This window comes from Leucoraja erinacea, chromosome 8 (assembly GCF_028641065.1).
Source record: "Leucoraja erinacea ecotype New England chromosome 8, Leri_hhj_1, whole genome shotgun sequence".
Taxonomy (NCBI): domain Eukaryota; kingdom Metazoa; phylum Chordata; class Chondrichthyes; order Rajiformes; family Rajidae; genus Leucoraja; species Leucoraja erinaceus.
In genome coordinates this window covers 24,205,580-24,226,190 of record NC_073384.1, presented here as the reverse complement: position 1 = coordinate 24,226,190, position 20,611 = coordinate 24,205,580, and the positions used below count along the sequence as shown (strand labels likewise).

General features: G+C 40.0%; 1 protein-coding gene across 2 annotated transcripts in view; it reads left to right on the top strand.

Moving 5' to 3' along the window:
* wdr27 (WD repeat domain 27) overlaps nucleotides 1–20,611 on the top strand; it is a 398,117-nt gene that overhangs the window by 80,887 nt on the left and 296,619 nt on the right. For both annotated transcript variants that reach the window (XM_055639235.1, XM_055639236.1), the window contains one exon: nucleotides 10,161–10,282. In XM_055639235.1, the coding sequence (XP_055495210.1) occupies nucleotides 10,161–10,282 (122 nt within the window). The remainder of the gene's footprint in view (nucleotides 1–10,160; nucleotides 10,283–20,611) is intronic.

The window sequence follows — 20,611 nt, the reverse complement described above, 5'->3', positions numbered from 1 at the left end:
ATTTCTTGCTTTATATTTAAAAAATCCGAAATTAAATCAGTTATCTATCAAGAGGGATAGAATGAAGAAAAGTTATGAATTGTAGCTTTTGCAATAATTTTTTGGCTGCTTTAAATTTCTATATAGTTGCCAATGTAAATAATTTGGTGCCAGATTTTTTTTTGCTTTAAGTCTAGTGCACACCATGGTGTTTGCTCGAGTTTCATCAATAGAGAAAACATGTGCCGGACCATTATCTTTCTTTTCCTGAAAGAAAGCAAACATGGTATGGTGCATTTTCCTTGACTATTTTTAGCAAAAAACTTCAAAGCAAATTTAAAGTAATGCTACTTTATATTTGCAAATTACTTCTTGCCAAGATAGTCCGCAGAGAGAAATGTACTCCCGAACCTATTATCCCTGGCTTTGGGTTTGAAACCTTGATAGCCCAAAACTTCTCTGCAGAAGTGTGTAACTTCATTCTCAGTTAACATCCCTCAAGATTTCTGGCACATCAGTGATCCTGCGTTCTTTTATATCTGCATTTATCCAAAGTTGGGATATATAATACTTGTATTTTTCACATGGAATCACCTCTATGTTTTATGAAACTAATTAATTATAAAATGAAGGGCACAGGTTACAAAATTTTGAGCATCACAGCCCGATCATCAGCTTTTAGAGGAATGGTATGTTGTTTAGTTTTTTGATGGTTGTGGTGGGACAAGGGAGAAGTATGGAATAGGATTCTGGGAGAATTCCTGGTTAGCTTAGTGCAGTGCAAAGGTGCTTTTAACATTGGCTTGAACAGGAACACGGTGAGGTGCTGTGGCCACGTATACTTTGCTGTGGAAGCAAGATGAAAAGTTCCCTCTGACATGGATGGTTTGGTTGATCAGCACCAGAAGGTTGCAAACTAAAAACACTTCATGTCAATGCATCCAAATTTCATTCAGCTCTGTGACCTTCTTATCCTTAATGCCATATTACAACAACATGTAGTATAATTTAGGGGAAAACAAACAGATTAGTGGAGGAGTTTAGCAGGTCAAGCAGCATCTGTGGAAGGAAATGGTCAGATGATGTTTTGGGATGGGACACTTCTTCAGTCTGCTGAATTTTCCTGACCCTAAACACCGCCTGTCCTTTTCGCAAAACATACTGCATGATTTGCTAAGATTCTCCAGATTCTGCATCTGCGTCCATAATTCGGGAAAATACTGATGCTTTTGACTCAAAAAGATCAAATATATAGAATATACAATTGAGCATTAATTGGAAACTCAAGAAATATCACGAGAGCAAATAAATGAAATGGGAATAACCATTAAGAATTCTGCTTGAATTGACCAGATAATGTAAATCATGATGTGCTTATATTTTAATGTTCATTTAAGGCATTGGCATGGGTTTCTTTTCTGAGGCCATAAATGTAGCCTTTCAATTAGGGGTGGATTTATCTCAGTAAGGAATTTATCTTATCATTTAAAAATCAAAGTTGTGATTTGTGATTGTAGATTACAGGAGCAAATGAGCAAAAATTGTGACAGCAATGGAAAGAGTGTCAAAGGAGGGATTCATAAGAGGCCATAGGCAGAGGAGCAATGAGCTTGATGAAGTTGTAGGAGTCACTAGGCTAAGGCCACAAAACGATTTAAACACAAATCGCATAATATGAAGCATAAAAAGAACCCATTCAGTCCCTTGAGTCTGCATAATGTCTTTGAAATTCCAGTTAGTCCTACTCTCTGAATTTTACTCTGCTTTAATAGGTTGGAGGCTGGGAAAGTGCGTTGGGAGCAACTGTTATTGGATATTGTAGTTGTTTTAAGACAAGCTGATTAGAATTCAGGACTGACATGTTCCAGTATGGAAGAGGGATAATGGTGGTAAGATAAAGGGACCTTAGATGACCAGAGAAGTTAATAATCTGGCCACAAAAAGGAAGCATATGTAATATTTAGGAAATTAGATAGGGCTTTTGAGGAATATAATGCAAGCGAGAAAGCAAATTTCCATGGAATAAAGTCCTAGCTTGCCCAAACTCTCCCTTGAGCACAGGTCTTTGAGTCCTGGCAACATCCTCTCATTACTATTTCCAGCTTAATGACATCCTTCCTGTAGCAGGGTGATGAAAACTGAACACGGTACTCCAAATGCGGCCTCACCAACCTCCTGCAACATAACGTCCCAACCTCTATACTCAATGTTTTTGTTTTTTTTCATTCCTGCTATATATTTTCAATTCTGCTATATATTATTTTAATAGTCTAATTCCCTTTTGAAAACTACTGTTGAATATGTTCCAATTGTCCATTAGGAAAACCGTAAATATTTGTTGCATAAAAAATTGCATTTCTCTTGGTTATTTTTCTAATCGTCTTTTGAATGGAATCATTTATTCTATGAAAATCCTTCATGATTTTAAATATGGAGACACAAGGGACTGCAGATGCTGGAATCTAGAGTAAAAAACAAACTGCTTGACAAACTCTATAGGTCGGGTTTCATCTATTGGGGTACAGGAATTGTTGAGATTTCCTGTTGAGAAACATTTCCTGTTGATATATTTCCTGTTGAGAAACTGGTGTAGGGTCAAAGACGTCAACAAATTATTTTAAACATCTCCTTCAAATTTATTTTTAGTCTCGACTGACTGGCTTGCTCTTCGAAAGAGCTGGCACAGTCTTGATGGGGAAAAGACCTCCTGTGCTATATAATTCTTTGATTCCTCATGGCCGCCACTGCTCTAAAAACAAATCCAGCTTCTCCTATTTACTGTACCCTCTATCCCCTATATTTCCTTATTCCTGGAACTTCTCCAAAGGTGTCATGCCCTTCCTGAAGTACAATGCCAAGAATTGGATACAGTGCTACAGTTACAAAATGTTTGGAGCTAGAGGCCACATTCAGAATAAGGGGTTAGATATTCCGAGCAGATATGAAAATTAATTTATTTGCCCAAAGAGTGGCGAATCATTGAAATTCTCTACCCAAGAGGACTGTGAACCTCAGTCACTGAATATAGTTGGGCCGAAGGGCCTGTTTTCATGCTATATGACTCTCTGTAACCCTTACGCAAATTGGGGAGTGTCTGTATTTACATCTCGAAATATGGAACACTCGACCATCTCCACATTAGCACCATTGATACTGGGGTATGTACTCCACCCTTCTTTCTGTTGTCAATGACCAGTTCCTTTGCTTTGCTGAAATTGAGGGAGAGGTTGTTGTACTGCTACCATACTAATAAGTTCTATATCCTTTTCCTATACTCCATCTCATCACTGTTTGAGATCTGGCCCACTATGATTATGTCATCTGCAAACCTGTAAAGGATGTTAAAGCAGAATTTGTCAGCGTGATCATGAGTGTAAAGGGATCTTACCCAAGATCCACTAACTGATGGGTCCATTGTTTCTGTTTGTTCTTGTCCCAGTGAACTTGTCATCTCATATGTTGAGTTTATTCAGTCCCTCCTTATTAAGTACCTTCCCACCCAGGGCCCCTCTCATGCCCTCCACAATTGTGACAGCTTTTTAATCCTCAGCTCATCTTCACTGTGGATAATTCAGTTTATAAACCTCTGTCCACGACCAGGGAAGTCATAAAACCCTCTGATTCTTTCTGCAGTAAAGATCCAACCAGTGCCCCTCTGTCAACGTTTTAATCTGTCTCTTATCTTGAACAACTTTGATTCCTTTCACTTTCTACCAATCAAAGGTATACCCATGGGCACTTCCACGGGGTCTATTTCATTGTCTGTGGAACAGTTCTGTTCCAAATGTTTTGCGGTACCACTCCCTAACCTTTTCTCTATTACACTAATGACTATATCAGTGCTGCGTTCTGCACCCGTGCAGTACACATTAATTATATAATCTTCATCACTAACATTTACCCTGTTTTCAAATTCACTTGGACTATTTCTGGCACTTCTCTCCTTTTTCTAGATCACTGCCTCCATCTCAAGTGGCAAATTACTGACATTTATATAAATTAAATTGTTCACAATTACCTTGACTGCACCTCTTTTAATTCCGTCTCTTGTAAGTATGTCATCACTTTCTCCCGTTTGCTCTGTTTCTGCCACATCTGCTATCATGATGAGGCCTTCCATCTCAGGACTTCTGAAATGTCGTCCTTTTCCTTTTTTTGTTTCTTTTCTACTTTAGTTAATGAGTTATGCCTTGTATTTCCTTATCTTGTGGACTACTGGTCTCATGCCACTTCCCTTCAAACAGAATAGAAGTTGCATTCCCATCGCCTTTTACCCCACATCCATCACATTGTCCTTCATCATTTCCAACTGCAATGAGATCCTGCCAGGAGCCACATCATCCCCTCCTCATCCTTTTCCATCTTCTGCTACGACCACTCCTTCCATGGTCTCCTCATCCCTTCCCACCCATATCTCCCTGACCCTGGCACTTTTCACTGCAACCACAGAAGGAGCAACACTTGTTCTAACATCTTTTCACTCACCACCAGGTCACAAGCAGCACTTTCAGACAAAGCAAATATTAACATGCACCTGCTCCAACTTCATTTGCTGCATTTGGTGTTCCCAAAATAGTCTCTTCTACATTGGCAGAACAAGCGCAAACTAGGCAGCTGATTTGCAGAGTACCTGCATTCTGTCCACAATGGACAGCCCAAGCTCTCAGTTGCATGCCATTTCAATTCTCCGGCCTGTTACCACAATGATTGTCTGATCTCACTGACATGAGGAGGAACAACATCTCATATTCTGCCTGGGTAGTTTACAACACAATGGTATGAACACTTGAATTTTCAAATTCCAGGTAACCCTCACCTCTGGTGTTTCCTCCCTCCCTCCTTTCTTTCCATCCTCCTGGTTCTGCCATTTTTGTCTCCTTCCCCACCAGCTCTCATCATCCATTTTCTTCCTCGTCTCCTCCTGGTTCCATCTGTCTTCTACCCATGCAATTTGCCCATTAGCTTCCCCCTCTCCCATCTAGTTCTGGTTCTATCTACACTTCAGCCCTCCACTAATGATTCCAGTCTGAAGCATCCCAACCTGAAATATTGCCTATCTATGTTCTCCAGAAATGTTGCCTGAACTGCTGAGTTACTCCAGCACTATGTGTAATTTTTCCCATTATCTCCTTCCTTACTTATTGGATTCCAGCATTGTTTGCCTTTATGTCCCTACTTATCATCCTCCAGCAGCTTTATTAACCCTCACTTTCCCCTCCCCTTACCTGGTTCCATATGCCTTTACTTTATTTTGTTTGCCTCCACCTATCTGCCTCTGTCTCCCAACTTCCCAACCCCCACCCAGCCTGCTTCCTGGCACCATAAATCCATCATCCTTCACACCTCGTCCGTCTACCAATCACCTCGTGGCCTCTGTCTCACCACTTCCCCTGTCTTCATACCTGCCAACCTCCCTCTCCACTCTTGGTTCTGATGCAGGGTTTTGACTTGAAAAGTTGATAACTCCAAGTCTCCCGCCACCACAGATACTGCTCAAGTTGCTAAATTCCTTCAGCAGATTGTAGGTTGGACCAATAGCTTCCTGATCTTTGTCTTCTTTCCTGAATATGGGGTTATATTGTGGTTTTCCTATCTGCTGGGGCTTCTCTGAAATTTTGGACATTTTAGCAGATCAGAACTAATGCAGCCATTGTCCACCGAGCTGGTCCTTTTAAGATCACTAGCAAGCCTCTAGTTAGATTTGTTTGGCCGGTACCTTTTCCCTAATGGGAGTTCAAATTCCTGCGTTTATCTTGGTCTCAGAATTTTTCACTATTATTGGGATGGTTCTAATTCTTTCTACTATGAGCTCAAAAATATTTATTCAAATTCTCAACTATTTTTTTTATTTCCCATAATTTGTTCCCCAACATGCTCGTAAGAGTGGATAAGGTATTTATGATTTTGTTTTGCTGGTTTACTTTCATAATCCAAGATCTCCCCATTTATTATTTTTTCAGTCTTCATTTGCTTGTTTCTTAAACTTTCCCTGTCCTTCACTAATCTTCTTATTTCAATTTGAGCCCAACTTTAACTTCCTTAGTTAACTAAAGCTGGATCATCCTCTTGTGGATTTTTTTATTTCTCTCAATGGAATATGTCATTGTGGAGCATTATTAAGTATCTCCTCAATTGTCTGTCTTTGTTCATTCGTGAAGCTGTTCTGAGGTACAGTAAAATCATGGCTGATTACGGCAATTTTCTCATCTTATCCTTATGCCCGTCCCACTATGGATAACAAAAAACCTGTCATTTTAGATTAAAAATTATTAGTTGAACTAGTACTACTGCTAGTTTTACTGTTTCCAGACCAGAGTACTATAGTTCTACAAACCTGTGTGGAAGTATTTTGTAACTTAATTTATGAATGGCATGACTCTGTTAGTTCGATTCAGCCCCCACGTCCAGCAAAAAAAACATTTTCCTCTACCCCGGTTGTTCCCCATAATATTTTGAAAATTGCAATCAAATCCATTCCTCCCCATAAATTCTAGATAAAATAATCCTATTTTTTATAATCCCTGCAATGTTTGACTATAGAGATGAAAATAAAATGCTGAAAAGATTCAACAGTCCAAATTGCAATTGTGAGGAGAGAAAGAGCTAATGTTTTGGGTTTAAAAGTTTAAAAGCAAAGTACTACCGATGCTGAAACAGCAGGTTCAGACAGCATCAACGGAAAATGAAAGAGTTAACATTTCCATTTGATGACCTTTCATTACTCTTTCTTTAAATCAAATCCATTATCACTTTGGCATTCAATCTCTCCTGCCCTCTCTGTGCAATTTTACATGTGTTTAATCTCTTTTCTAGTTTGGGTGACTGCTTTGGATTTTGAAAGTAGTAAAGTGAGGTGTCAAAAAGGCCATTGCAGGAAATGCTCTGGCCATGTCCAAATAATTAACAGTGGAACTGCACAATGGTAACTTTGTGATTTTATTTGGTGATTTTGTATTACTGTAGCAATGGTCTCAAATCTGATTGGTGAAATCATCTGTGGCAGGAGCAAATTTGTGAGGTGACTGGAAAAAACTGGTAGTGGAGTAGCAGAATTACACCGTTAGGCAAATATCACAGTTTAGATGTTTGGGGGAAAAAAACTTACGTACAAGAATTTGAATGCTGTTTATCTTATTTCTTCCTATACCCTAATTAGGAATGATATTTGTTTGTAATATTGTTACAGATCTCCTTTGAGTTACAGTACAGGCAGGATCTTTAGTAACAATGGGGGGTTACATGAGTCCAGATAGACTGCAATATATTCTGTCTCTGATTTGATAAGTGTATGTATCCATTTTCTTCAACTCATCCTGTTTCTCTTTTAACCTGCTTCCATCCTACTTCTATTTACATAACTTCACCTTGGGCAGTTCCTATTCTCATGAAGGCCCACTGATTGCATTAGTTTACAACTTTAATCCTTATTGCACTCAGAATATCACATTTTATTGTTCCATATATAAAAATAAGTATAGTAAAATTCCCTTGTCTTTATTGAGCAAATCAAAAGTAACATTATAAGTAAATTAATTTGCATAGGGAGGAACAGCTGAAGTAAAACATTTTCAAACAAACCAAGAAGAAAAGTTAATTTTAGAAAAGTAGACTTGATTAAATTATTATAATATTGGGCAAATATTATGGTCTGTTTCCAATTTGCTAGAATGTTTTCTTTGTTTTTATGTACTTTTATTCTCATTAGGTCAGCTTTCTGAATAAAATCCAAGGCCGTTCTTTATTATGAGGAAATTCCTGCGAGTTTCAACTACTTCGCAAGTTAAATCGAACGCCCACATGGTGGAGGTTTATTATTTCTGTCTGAAATGGCTAACTCCATTTTCCTGCTACCATGTTCCTCTGTCTTTTCCATCTTCAGATAATTGGATACTTTTCAGCAGTATAATTCTTGAGAAAGTTAAATGTGCCTCCTGATTCTATACACCAGAATGCATACAAGATCCATTTAAAATTGCGTAGTTTTGGATTTCAGACTTCATTGCACAATTATGCCAGTTTTGTTAAGGACTTCTCTAATACTCCCAAGTGTAACTCATGTAAAAAAAAAAATATAGACACAACAAACAAATATGTCAGCATCTGGTTAAATTTAAATTAATTTGTAGGGTTCAGAAGCAAATCAGTTGAAGGCCCAAGGTGGATAGATCTTGGCTGCAGGTAGACAAAAATGCTGGAGAAACTCAGCGGGTGCAGCAGCATCTACGGAGCAAAGGAAATAGGCAACGTTTCGGGCCGAAACCCTTCTTCAGATCTTGGCTGCTTTAGGTTTATTTTTAAATACTTAATATGGGTGGCCACGGTGGTGCAGCAATAAAGTTTGTGCCTTACAACGCTTGCAGTGCCGGAGACCCAGGTTCGATCGCGACTATGGGTGCTGCCTGTACGGAGTTTGTACATTCTCCCCGTGACCACGTGGGTTTTCTCCGAGATCTTCGGTTTCCTCCCACACTCCAAAGACGTACAGGTATGTAGGTTAATTGGCTTGGTGTATGTGTGTAAATTGCCTCTAGTGTGTGTAGGATAGTTTTAATGTGCGGGGATCGGTGGTTGGTGTGCCGAAGGGCCTGTTTCCGCGCTGTATCTCTAAACTAAACTAAACTAAACTTGAGTTTGAATCAAAGGTACACAAAATTGCTGGAGAAACTCAGCGGGCGCAGCAGCATCTATGGAGCGAAGGAAATAGGCGACGTTTCGGGCCGAAACCCTTCTTCAGACAGATCTTTAGTTTGAATCAAGCTTATGCCACGTTGAATTTGGATGCTGTATTTGTTATACAATTGGCCACAGTTAAAATAGAATGACCGAATATAGACAGCCAGATGGCATTGTACAGCAGTGTTACAAATTAGTGTATCTGAAATTGATGGCATTTAGTTTGTGCAATTAATTTTCTTACATGGTATTATAACATTGGTTTAATTCTTGTATAACATGCAGGAAGGTAGAGAGAGTGTCAATCTCTCCTGCTTCCACAAATTCCACACAGTTGCCAGAAGACCAAAAACCCAGTTGTGTACATGTTCTTACTATGCATATTTGAAAATAAAAATAATTCAAATTTAATTGTATTTACAAGATTTCAATTAAATTACGCTTGTGACATTAAACTTATTTGACCAAAAGATTGATTTTATGAAATACTTCTAAATTATTTTAGTTAAAATTGCTTATTTAGAACATTAATAATATTTGTCAGAATGGTGTATCCTGCATTCCCAAGTTATCAATTATCTAGTGCTCTTAGATCAGTTCTCTTTTCTCCAGATAATATATCACAAACTAAAGTAATATGTGGAAGCAGCAGTGGTTGACACTCTACATTATTAGATTTCTTCTCTGGATAATATACCTCAAACTATTTGCAGCTATGTCTTGTCTTATTCATGTCTGAAAATATTTCAATCAGGCAGGAAGCCCTTGATACTTTTGCCACATTCCCACCGTAAAAGAAACAATAGGGCATTGGAGGACTTGCAGGTTTAGCCTGGTATGGGATGGCCTGGCATAACTGATTATCCATGGTAAGCTCCTCATGGACAAACTAGCTGATTCATTCATAGAAATTGTGGTTGATGCAATGCAACAATACAGACAATGCAAGTCTACTGGTCAGTCCCAGATCCTGCCAGAATTGACTTATTTTAGTTATTATAATTGGCATGCTTAATTACACTTCCATAAAGTTAGGAAGGGGGGGGGGGATGTTGGCCAGAATCCCTTCCCCTTCATTGCCATCCTGTGACTCCTGATCAAGTTGCACGTTAAACGAAGGAGGATATTTTTTTGAACCCTTTTATGTTTGTGAAACCTGCCACCACTCATTGCCATGGTAGAAATGTAAATAACACGTGACTGGCACGAATGAACATCTAATAATTAAAGTGGATCTGTGCTCACGTGCAGAGAGAAGAGGTTAAAAAGGTCTAATATTTGTTGAGGTGAGCTCCACGGTATTAGGTATTATAATGCAATTTATGCATGATGGGATTATTTTTCAGAACAATGCTGCTGAACTCAGCTAGTTTGTCCATAATTAAATATGAGACTTGTGGGTTCTGCAAGTGTGTGGAAGGAAAGAGTAATGTGCTTTTACTTTTGTTCGTATGTATTAATGTTTCCATGGTACCACTCACTACTATTTACCTTGACAGAAACTGCAGATATTATTCTGACAGCTGGCACAAACCGTGCATTGGAGGTGTTTGATCTGAATGTTGGTCGAAGTGTAGTAACTGTTCCAGATGTTCATACTAGACCTGTGCATCAGATCTGCCAGAATAATGTAGGTCACTGCTTGTATAAGTTTCTCACTATTTTATCAAGATCAAATGTAGAAGCTGCTCACTTGAATGTTTTAATACCTAGTAACCTTTGATATGTATTATTGTTTACAGGGAGTGGGCTGGAGACTGTTACCCCATTTTATAGTTTGTGTAGAAACAAAGAACTGCCGATGCCGGTTTACAAGGGAAGACACAAAGTGCTGAAGTAACTCATTAGATCAGGCAGCATTCTAGAGACCATGGATAGGTGATGTATTGGGTCGGTACCCTTCTTCAGAGGTCCTGAGCCGAATCATCACCTATCCATGCTCTCCAGAGATGCTGCCTGACCTGCTGAGTTACCCCAGCACTTTGTGACTTCTCATATTTTGTGTTTTCAGAGTAGGCCAATTGGGCCTATAATACGTTGCTCACTATGCACGTTATACAATTGGTATGCTTCCAGTGTATTTATGAACTAGGAACCTCAAGTCATATTTCAAATTGGCTTTCATTTTAACAATCAAGATTAACTGCATGTTAATACAAGCACACACCCATGGCCAGTTCATATGGAAGAATTTGATCTTAAGGGATTCAAAGTATTTCAGTTAGTCCATGCAAATGGCTTTATTCTTGCTATTTTGAACAGGATCTGGGAAGGACATTTGGGGTTCTGCTCCTTGCACTTGCACAAGAAGAAAGGTGCCTACAAATATTAAGAGTTTTGAAGTGCAGCAGTAGTTTAATTACATTATTTTAAAAGTTTAAATGTTCCTATATTTATATCTGATTACATTTATTTATAAGAACCTTTGAACATAAAAACTAGGTGCAAAGATTAGACATATGAATCCTCAAGCCTGTTCCACCTTGAAGTAAGATTGTGGCTCTCTAAATTTATTGTAGCTTTTGGAAAATAGAAGTCCATTGCAAACAAAGGATGAAGAAAAGATGAGGTCATAGATTTGTTCACAGGGTAAGGGACTAAAACTAGAGGGCAAAGATTTAAGGTGAGAGGAGAAAGATATAAAAGGGATATGAAGAGAAACATTTTGCATAAAGAATTGTCCGCATATGGAACATGCTGCCAGAGGAAGCTATAGAAATACAGTTATAATGTTTAAAATATATTTTGGATGGGTGCACAGATAGAAAAGGTTTAGAGGCATATGGACAAAACACAGGTAAATTCAGATAGACATCTTGGTCAGCTTGGATGTTGGGATGAAGTACCTGTTTCCGTGACTCTATGAATTGCTCTCTTGTCCCAGCTGACAAAAGATTTTTGGTTCTTACCAGATGGATAACAGATACTGGAACTATCATCAAGAAACATTGAATGAAGCACAATTATATGTACCAGTCCATTGTCAGCTTATTATATCATGGAGAAATGGCCCATCTAACCGATTAGTGATTACAGAAGTTGCTAATACAGAACTTTGCTGTAATTTGCTCAGATTTGCTTCCATTCTGAACTAATGAGTAGGAAATCCAATTAGTATAGATAGATATTTGATGGCCAGGGTCGACATGGTCACCAAAGGACCTGTTTCTGTGCTGAATGACTTCATAACTCTTTGACTCTATGACTGTGAAACCTATCACCCTGACAATTATCTTGTCATATTTGAAGATTATTTCCCCTCAGTATTGTGGATGCAACTAAACAACAGTGTGTATATACAGCTATCTACATGTTCTTGGTGTCCAAATCCAATGGCGTTCAGCAGATTAACTTATTATCAACTGCATAATTGGGCCACATTCATGAGGGAGTCTTATAAGCAGACCGGTTGTATTATTTGACATACAAAGCTGATTGATGTATCAATATATGCCAGAAGCATTTTCCATAAATCCATGTCAGTTTGCTCTGAGACTTGACGTGTCAAAGAAAATTGGTCTGTTGCATTTCAACAAACCTGAATACATTCTAAAAGCTCCTAGTTCTTAAGTTGAAATAGTTCTGTACATTTTAGATTTTCCGTGTGGCATTGAATATCGACAAGGGCAATTTCTTGAAATTTAATGTCTAAAAATCATCAGCCAGGATACGTTTAATTTGCCAACTAATAAGTTGATAACAATTGAAGTTGTGGCAATAATCAATGATTATTCAATTGTTCCATAAAACATTTTCATAAAATAATTTTAAAGGTGCCATTTTATAGTTTTTTTACAGCAGTGTTTCTCCAGACATCTGATTTCTGTATAAACATCATCTCTTATGAAAATAATTTGAAATGAATTGTAACTTACATTGATTTTTTGCCAAAAGCTGATTCAATAATAAAAGGGAGACTCTGCAGTTCTAATTTACCTTCTTCTCAGAAAATAGGTGTTATTAAAATCTTGGTGTTACACATGCACAGGCATTGTGAGATGCTGTGTGTGGTTGGAAAACCATCCAAAATCCAGTAGAATGCAGCAAATGTGGATGAAAAGCGGGTATACCATTTAATAAAGCTATTTATACGCACTTTCTGAATCCAGCAAAATAAATATCTATATATATAATTGATGACATATTTCACTAAATTCATGTAATATTATAAAAGGTGAAATGTACAGAAAATGACGCTGTGGTCCAACACATTCTGCCGTCTGCACCAAAATGGTAAAGCTTTAATCTATGCACATAACAACCACAAGCTTTGCATGCCATACATGTTGTGTTCAGTTCTTGGGAGCATAGCAGAGTGTCCAACTTGTCCATCAGAATGTGGGGGGACCACCAAGCACAGTGAACCAGTAAATAAGCTGTGACTGGTTCCCAATGATGAGAAAACGAATAACAACGGCGAGAGTAGGCCAGACATAAGATGGAGCTGGCAGAAAACAAGGATATCTTGTTGTTTTGTGAAGCTACTCCCTGCTCTGTGGCCCAACTTTTCGTGGACGTTTCCATTTAAACATTTTATTGATTGTCAATGGTACACTGAAAACATTTTTGAGGATGTAACTGGGAAAATGAACAAGGGAGAGACAGTGGATGTAGTGTACCTGGACTTTCAGAAAGCATTTGATAAGGTCCCATATAGGAGATTAGTGGGCAAAATTAGAACACATGGTATGAGCGGTAGGGTGCTGACATGGATAGGAATTTGGTTGGCAGACAGGAAACAAAGAGTGGGGATTAAAGGGTCTCTTTCAAGAATGGCAGGCAGTGACTAATGGGGTACTGCAAGGCTTGGTGCTGGGACCGCAGATATTTACATTATATATATTAATGATTTAGATGAAGGGATTAAAAGGAACATAAGCAAATTTGCAGATGGCACAAAGCTGGGTGGCAGTGTGAACTGTGAGGAGGATGCTATGAGGATGCAGGGTGACTTGGACAGTTTGGACGAGTGGACAGATGCATGGCAGATGCAGTTTAATGTGGATAAATGTGAGGTTATTTTTGGTGGTAAAAACAGGAAGGAGGAATATTATCTAAATGGTGTCAAGTTGGGAAAAGGGGAAGTACAACAGAATCTGGTCATTAGTTACTGAAAGTAAGCATGCAGGTACAACAGGCAGTGACGAAAGCGAATGACATGTTGGTCGTCATAACAAGAGGAGTTGAGCATAGGAGCAAATAGGTCCTCCTGCAGTTGTACAGGGCCCTAGTGAGACTACACATGGAGTATTGTGTGCAGTTTTGGTCTCCAAATTTGAGGAAGGACATTCTTGCTATTGAGGGAGTGCAGCGTAGAGGCGGGAAACATGTTTCCGATGTTGATAGAATGGAGCGGCTGAGCTTGTATACTCTGGAATTTAGAAGGATGAGAGGGAATCTTATGGATACATATAAGATTATTAAGAATTTGGACACGCTAGAGGCTGGAAACATGTTCCTGTTGTTGGGGGGAGTCCAGAACCAGGGACCACAGTTTAAGAACAGGAGTAAGCCATTTAGAACAAAGACGAGGAAAAACTTTTTCACACAGAGAGTTGTGAGTGTGTGGTATTCTCCGCCTCAGAGGGCGGTGGAGGCTGGCTCTCTGAATGCTTTCAAGAGAGCGCTGGACAGAGCTCTTAAAGATAGCGGAGTCAAGGGATATGGTGAGAAGGCAGGAACGGGGTACTGATTGTGGATGATCAGCCGTGATCACATTGAATGGCGGTGCTGGCTCAAAGGGCTGAATGGCCTACTACTGCACCTATTGTTTATTGTCTATTGTCCTGCACATTTGTCTATTGACTATAACCCTATTAGAGTAAATGGCATGTTTCTGTCTTGCAAATTTAATTTAAAAATCTGCCTGAACTAACAGGCATGCAAGTTACCCTTTGGGTTTTCCAGAGGAGTGGTGGATTGTCAGCTGTTGAAAATTTTCCCCTGTTCTAAGGATGAATTTTCCATCTATGCAGAATTAAGGTAAACATTGTTACATTTCTCTGCCTTCTGAAAGCAATAGAAGCAAGTTGGTTTGCATTCTCCACATAAGTGGAGCAATCATCACATTTTGTTAGCTTGTTTCAGTTATAGAGAGAGTGTCTGATGGAGACACAAGAGACTGCAGATACAGGAATATAGAGCAAAAAACAAAATGCTGGCGGAACTCAGCGGGTTAGGTAGCATCTGTGGATCGAAATGGACAGATGACTTTTCAGATCAGGATGCTAATTTTCAGATTGATGCTAATTTTAGTCTGAAGAAGAGTCCTGACCGAAACATCATCTGTCCATTTTCCTTCAAAGGTTTCATGGGCCTATATGTAGTTGTATGCTGATGCTGCGTGCAGCTGAAGGAGTTTAGGCCCAATGTCTTTATCATCACGTTTCAGTAATTCCTTCTGTATTCTTCTCTCTCCACTACTAAAGTGCTTTATTGACGTGTGCAGTACTGCGCTTTTGACACTAGAGATAGCTCATGTGCTTTGCTACAGCTTCATTGCATAGTGACTGCTCGCAACAGGGAAAATGAACGTTTTGTAAATTTCCTGTTATAAATGAACTCTTTTATGAGTGAAGACGAATTTCAGCACTAAAGGTACATTAAACATAATAAGTAGAAGCAGGGGTAGACCATTTTGGTTTCACCATTCATCTAAGATCATTGCTGATCTTCTACCTCAATACCATTTTAGAAATCTATTCATCGTTGTTTTGAATGAACTCAAGGACTGAACCGCCAAACGACGATAGAAAATTCCAAAGTTTGAGTGAAGAGAATTACTCACCATCTTAGTTCTAAATGGTTTTCCTCTCATTCTGAGGCTGTGACCTTTGGTTTTAGAATCCTGAGGCTGCGGATTCACTCATTGCATGCAGCCCGCCGAGCCCTGTAAAATGTAATTCTCCTCTTCCAGAATACAAACATGACCTACTCAATCTCTCATGGAATCAGTCTAGTGATTCTTGACTGAGCTCCATCATTGGTAAGTATATCCTTTTTATCCAGGGGGCAATACTGTACACCATACTTTGTATGTTGGCTCAAAAGATCCTATATCATTGTAGTAAGACATATATCAAGTAAAACGCTCGTAGTAAAGGCCAACATACCATTTATTTTCCTAATTGCTTGTATCTTATGTTGCCTTTTAATAACTTGTGTAATTAGATTCCTAGATCCCATTGAACTTTAACAGTATCCAATCTCCCATTACTTAAAATAAACTATGCTGCCTTTTTGTTATGTGCACTAACATGGGTAATTTCCAATTTTTACACATTATCTTGAATCTACCAAGGTTTTCTCCATTGGTTCAACTTGCTTGTATTCCAGTAAAGCCACTTTACATCCTCCTCTCTGTGCACAATACCATCTGATAATAAACAAGCCTGAAAATATTACATTTGGTTTCCTCAGCCAAATAGTTAAATCATTGTTATGGATCGGGCCCAAGTACCAATCACCCAATACTCTACAGCCTGCCAACCAGAGAAGACTCTGTTTAATTCTTAGCTTTCTGTCCAACAACCATGTACTATAACCTTCTCGACAATCTTCCCGTGACTGACAAAATTTAGTCGGTAGTTTCCTCCCTTCCTGAATAGTATGGTCACTTTTGCTTTCCTGCTATCCACAGAGTAATTCCAGAATCTGAATAATTTTGGAAGATGATGACCGGACTACAGGCTAAAACAACCATCAAGTCCTTGAGATTCATCAATTTTCTAGACTCACCAACCTTTAGAAGTAATTCAGTCCATTGAGTCTTTGCTATATCTCGGAGCAATTCAAGCCATCCCATTTCCCCACTTATATCCTTGCAACACATTGTCTATCACTTACTAATCAATATCCTCCTATTCTCTTACCACACACTTACAGTGGAGACAAATTACAATAACCAATTAACATACTAGCATGTCTTTGGGATGAGGGAGGAAAGCAGAGCATCCAGAAGAAATCCACACAATTACAGGGATGATGTGCAAACTCCACACAAGCAGCCCTGGCGGTCAAGATGGTTCTCGGGTTGCTGGAGTTGTTAGACAGTAGCACTATCTGCTGCACTGCTGTGCCACCCAACTCAATGGAGCCTACAATAGCATCTGAGCTGGAACTATTAAATGCAGAGCACTTGAGTTAGAGATGGAGAAAATTTGGCCCTGAGTGTTTAATGGTAACCTTGGTGGATGTGTGTACTGAAGGTTGTAAAATTGGTCTGTATTTAGGCTGGATTGTTCATGTGCTGAAATCTACTGTCAAGACTGGTCATCTGCTGGGGACTTTGACAAAGTACGTAAAGGTGCATTACAATAGAAGGGAAAGTTGGTCAAGCTGTAAAATACATTGCAGGTTTTATACTGCCAACTGACAGTTTCAATTCCAGAATCTGCAGCGTAGCATGGCACAATGCAATAAGGCCCAGAACCACCCTTCCATATTCCATTGAACTGATTTAATAATCGTAATCAAATGCTGACTTCAACATGGAAAGAAATGAGCAGTTTGAAAAGACTGCCACAAGTTTTTTTTTCCAGTTCTTTTTCTGTAAAATTTTAACCATTTACGTAACTGTTTTATTTTCCTTTACAAATTTTAATCTACCCCTACTTAAGTGGACAAGTTGAAAAATGTTGGTATTTCCTGTTGGAAGATGATTTCATGCCCCATATATTGTGCTGATATTCTTTCAGCAAATTACAAAATTTCAAAGACTTGAGAGACACTTTCTTCAGGTTAAAATATTTGCACATTTCAGATATGTACGAGCTTCATCAGGAAGATAAATACTGTGGTTTCTGTCTTTTACTTTGTTATTTGGGATAAAATCTAACAGATAAAATTAATCTCAGGAGAGGTACACCATGTGGATTGCATCATTCTTGCATTTTGCTTCTATTATTGCATTAGTAACTATTCTTTTAACTTTAGGCTTTGCCAATTTTTTGGTGTGTGGTTAATGCAAATACCCATTCAGGTCCCCTGCAAAGAATCATGCAATTGGCCAAAAAATGGTTAAAACAACACGAATGGTTTACACCAGAAGCATTCACTAAAGCAGGGTCTGTGTAATTCTCAACTACAATGGCTAAAAAATAGCTGATAGTTTCCTGTGCAAGTAGCAAATTAGGCCCTCGGCCTGTAAAAGGCACACTACACTGTCTGTGGTAGTCAGATAGCAGCAACATACACGACAGATGACACAGAGGAGAATGTCTCAGAGTCACAGAGTCAAAGGAGATAGCTTCTGGATTTAGTGAAGGTGACATGGACTTCTTTGTTAGTAAAATTAATGTCAGGTGGGAGATCCTGTGCAAAGGAGGACTTTGAAGAGAGGAGCAAGAGAGTTTCTATTGCAGACATAAAAAGAGTCTGGCAGGACGCGGCCATAATTGCCTCCTCCAGGTATGAGAGTATTCACACGATTGAGCAGTTCAGAAATAAGTTACATCCTCACTAAAATTGCCAATATGAGCTGCTGACCACTAAAAATGTTTGAGTAGTTGGATTATTGATGGATCCACAAAACAATATGTGAGGAGTTATCAGGTGTCTCCAGACCTCCCACCTCATTTTTTTGGTGTACTTTGTTGTTCAAGATTGTTAGAATGTGAGATGAGTATTAGGTTACTTTGATGATATTGCAGCCCCTCAGAGAAGCATTTAGAGCAGTGGTTCCCAACCTTTTTTTGGCCATGCCCCACCTAATCACCTCTAAAATCCTGATGCCCCCCCCCCATGTGGTGATATATAATTCTTATAATTTAAAAAGTGAACTCCGTTTCAGCTGAAGAAGCTTAAAACGCCAATACCTTGGTTTAAACAAGCTTCAAAAGAACATGGCCTCGCACGCTTCGCGCGACGTGCATGAAGAGCGATGGCGCGGTGATTATGTAATAACTATACAATAAAGACCTTTTCTACCCCAAAAAAAATTATTTACTCAAAATAACATCTGAAACATAAACTACATATGTTTACCTGATGGAAAATCCAAAAAAATAAAAATCGAAAATTTGGACCCAGACCTCCTCAGTCACGCTCAATTGCCCCCCTTAAAAATCAAATTGCCCCCCTGTGGGGCGTACGCCCCACGTTGGGAACCACTGATCATAAATCCTATCAAGCCAATACCTCCTTCTGTTCAACTGGGAGTTGAAGCTGGAATGTTGAGCATGGTACCTCCAGGTATCTGCCTCTTTCTCCAACTTCTTTGGCTCCTCCTGGTCTTCAGACGGAAGAATTTTAGTCTTTTTAGTACTCTTTCTTTAGTACTTGCTGCTTTGTTCATTTGGCTAGGTTATGCAACATGCATCACACCATAATGAAGTTCCTGCATATTCCACTTGGGCAGCTCAAATCCAGTGTGTGAACATTGATTTCTCTCATTTCAAGTAGCCTTGCATTCCCTCTCTCTTGGTCCCTCCCCCACCCTAGTTGTTTTGCTAGATTTATCGTTTGCATCCCTTCGTTATCACCTCTTCCATAGTCAACAATGGACCATTATGGGCATCAACTTTCTTGAGTCATCGATGCCGGCTGCGATTTGTTCTGTACCTTTTCATACCTCTAGTTTCCCTCTCCCCTGACCCTCAGTATCGACCCGAAGCATCATCTATTCCTTTTCTCCAGAGATGCTGCATGACGCGCTGAGTTATTCCAGCATTTTGTGTCTATCTTCGGTGTAAACCAACATCAGCAGCCTACCTCCCTGCCTTCCCTGGAAGATACTTAACTACCTGCCAACTGCACCACAGTTGTGACCACCTCACTGAAACTCCTATCTGCAATGCTCTCAACATTATGCTCCTGGGTGAGTCCAACTGCAGCTCCAGCCAAGAGCGGAACTAGCTTTCAAAACATGGAGGGGACAGGGTACACAATTTTTTGGCCATGCGCGCACACACACACACACACACACACACACACACACACACACACACACACACACACGCGCGCGCACGGCTTCGGAGGCTCAATCCAGCACTAAATGCAGCTCATCTCTGCCTGTCTCACCGGGTTAACTACAGCCCTGTCTGGACTGACGGGACACTAGCGCTGCTTCTCCACGCTGGCCATATTTCCCGCAAGCCCATCCAGGATTGTACGTTCACTTGGCGGGACAGGCAGAGTTTAGCTGCGTTTAGCGCTGTTTTTCTGCGCTGGCTGTGTGCCTGGGGGTACAGCTCCCATCTGACTCCCGACCTCTCTGGCCACCCGTGGGGTGGGGACTCGGGACAGCGCTGGAGAGCCGGCCGGGATCGATCCTGCCTGCGGATGAGGCGCAGGTCTGTGCCACGTCTCCCTCCTCCAATCACCGCACTCTATCCCCCCCCACTCCTCCAATAATCGTGCCCTCGATCGTCAGTCCCACCCCCACTGCCTCGCGGAAAGCGGAGATTTTAAAATCGGGATCACAAAAACTTGGGGGGGATGTCCCCCACATCTCAAAACCTGGGGGGGGGTACGTGTCCCCTCTGCCCCCCCCCCCCCCCCCCCCCCCCCCCCCCCCCGGTTTTTTCCCGCCCCTGGCTCCAGCTGCTCAATCAGGCACTGTAGCAGGGGCATTTCCTACAGGTCCAGTTACTAGAGACACTGGACAATTTTCTGATCTCTCACATCTTGCACCAAAGACTGTCCTAACTGCCATCCTGACTGTAATGGTTTAGTGGAAAGTTGAAAAAGCCCTGACCTTATCTCACCTTACCACTGCTAAGCCTTTCGAGACAAAGCCTCAGCACTTACTACTCAAGTATAGTACTTGGACCTCAAACACAGCCACTCTCACTAACACCACTTCATGAGAATTATAATACATATAATTGAAAATCCAGATCCTTTAGACTGATGACTAAACATTGGAGCACACGGTATTGGGGGTAGGGTGGTGATATGGATAGAAAATTGGTTGGCAGACTGGAAGCAAGGAGTAGGAGTGAACGGGTCCTTTTCAGAA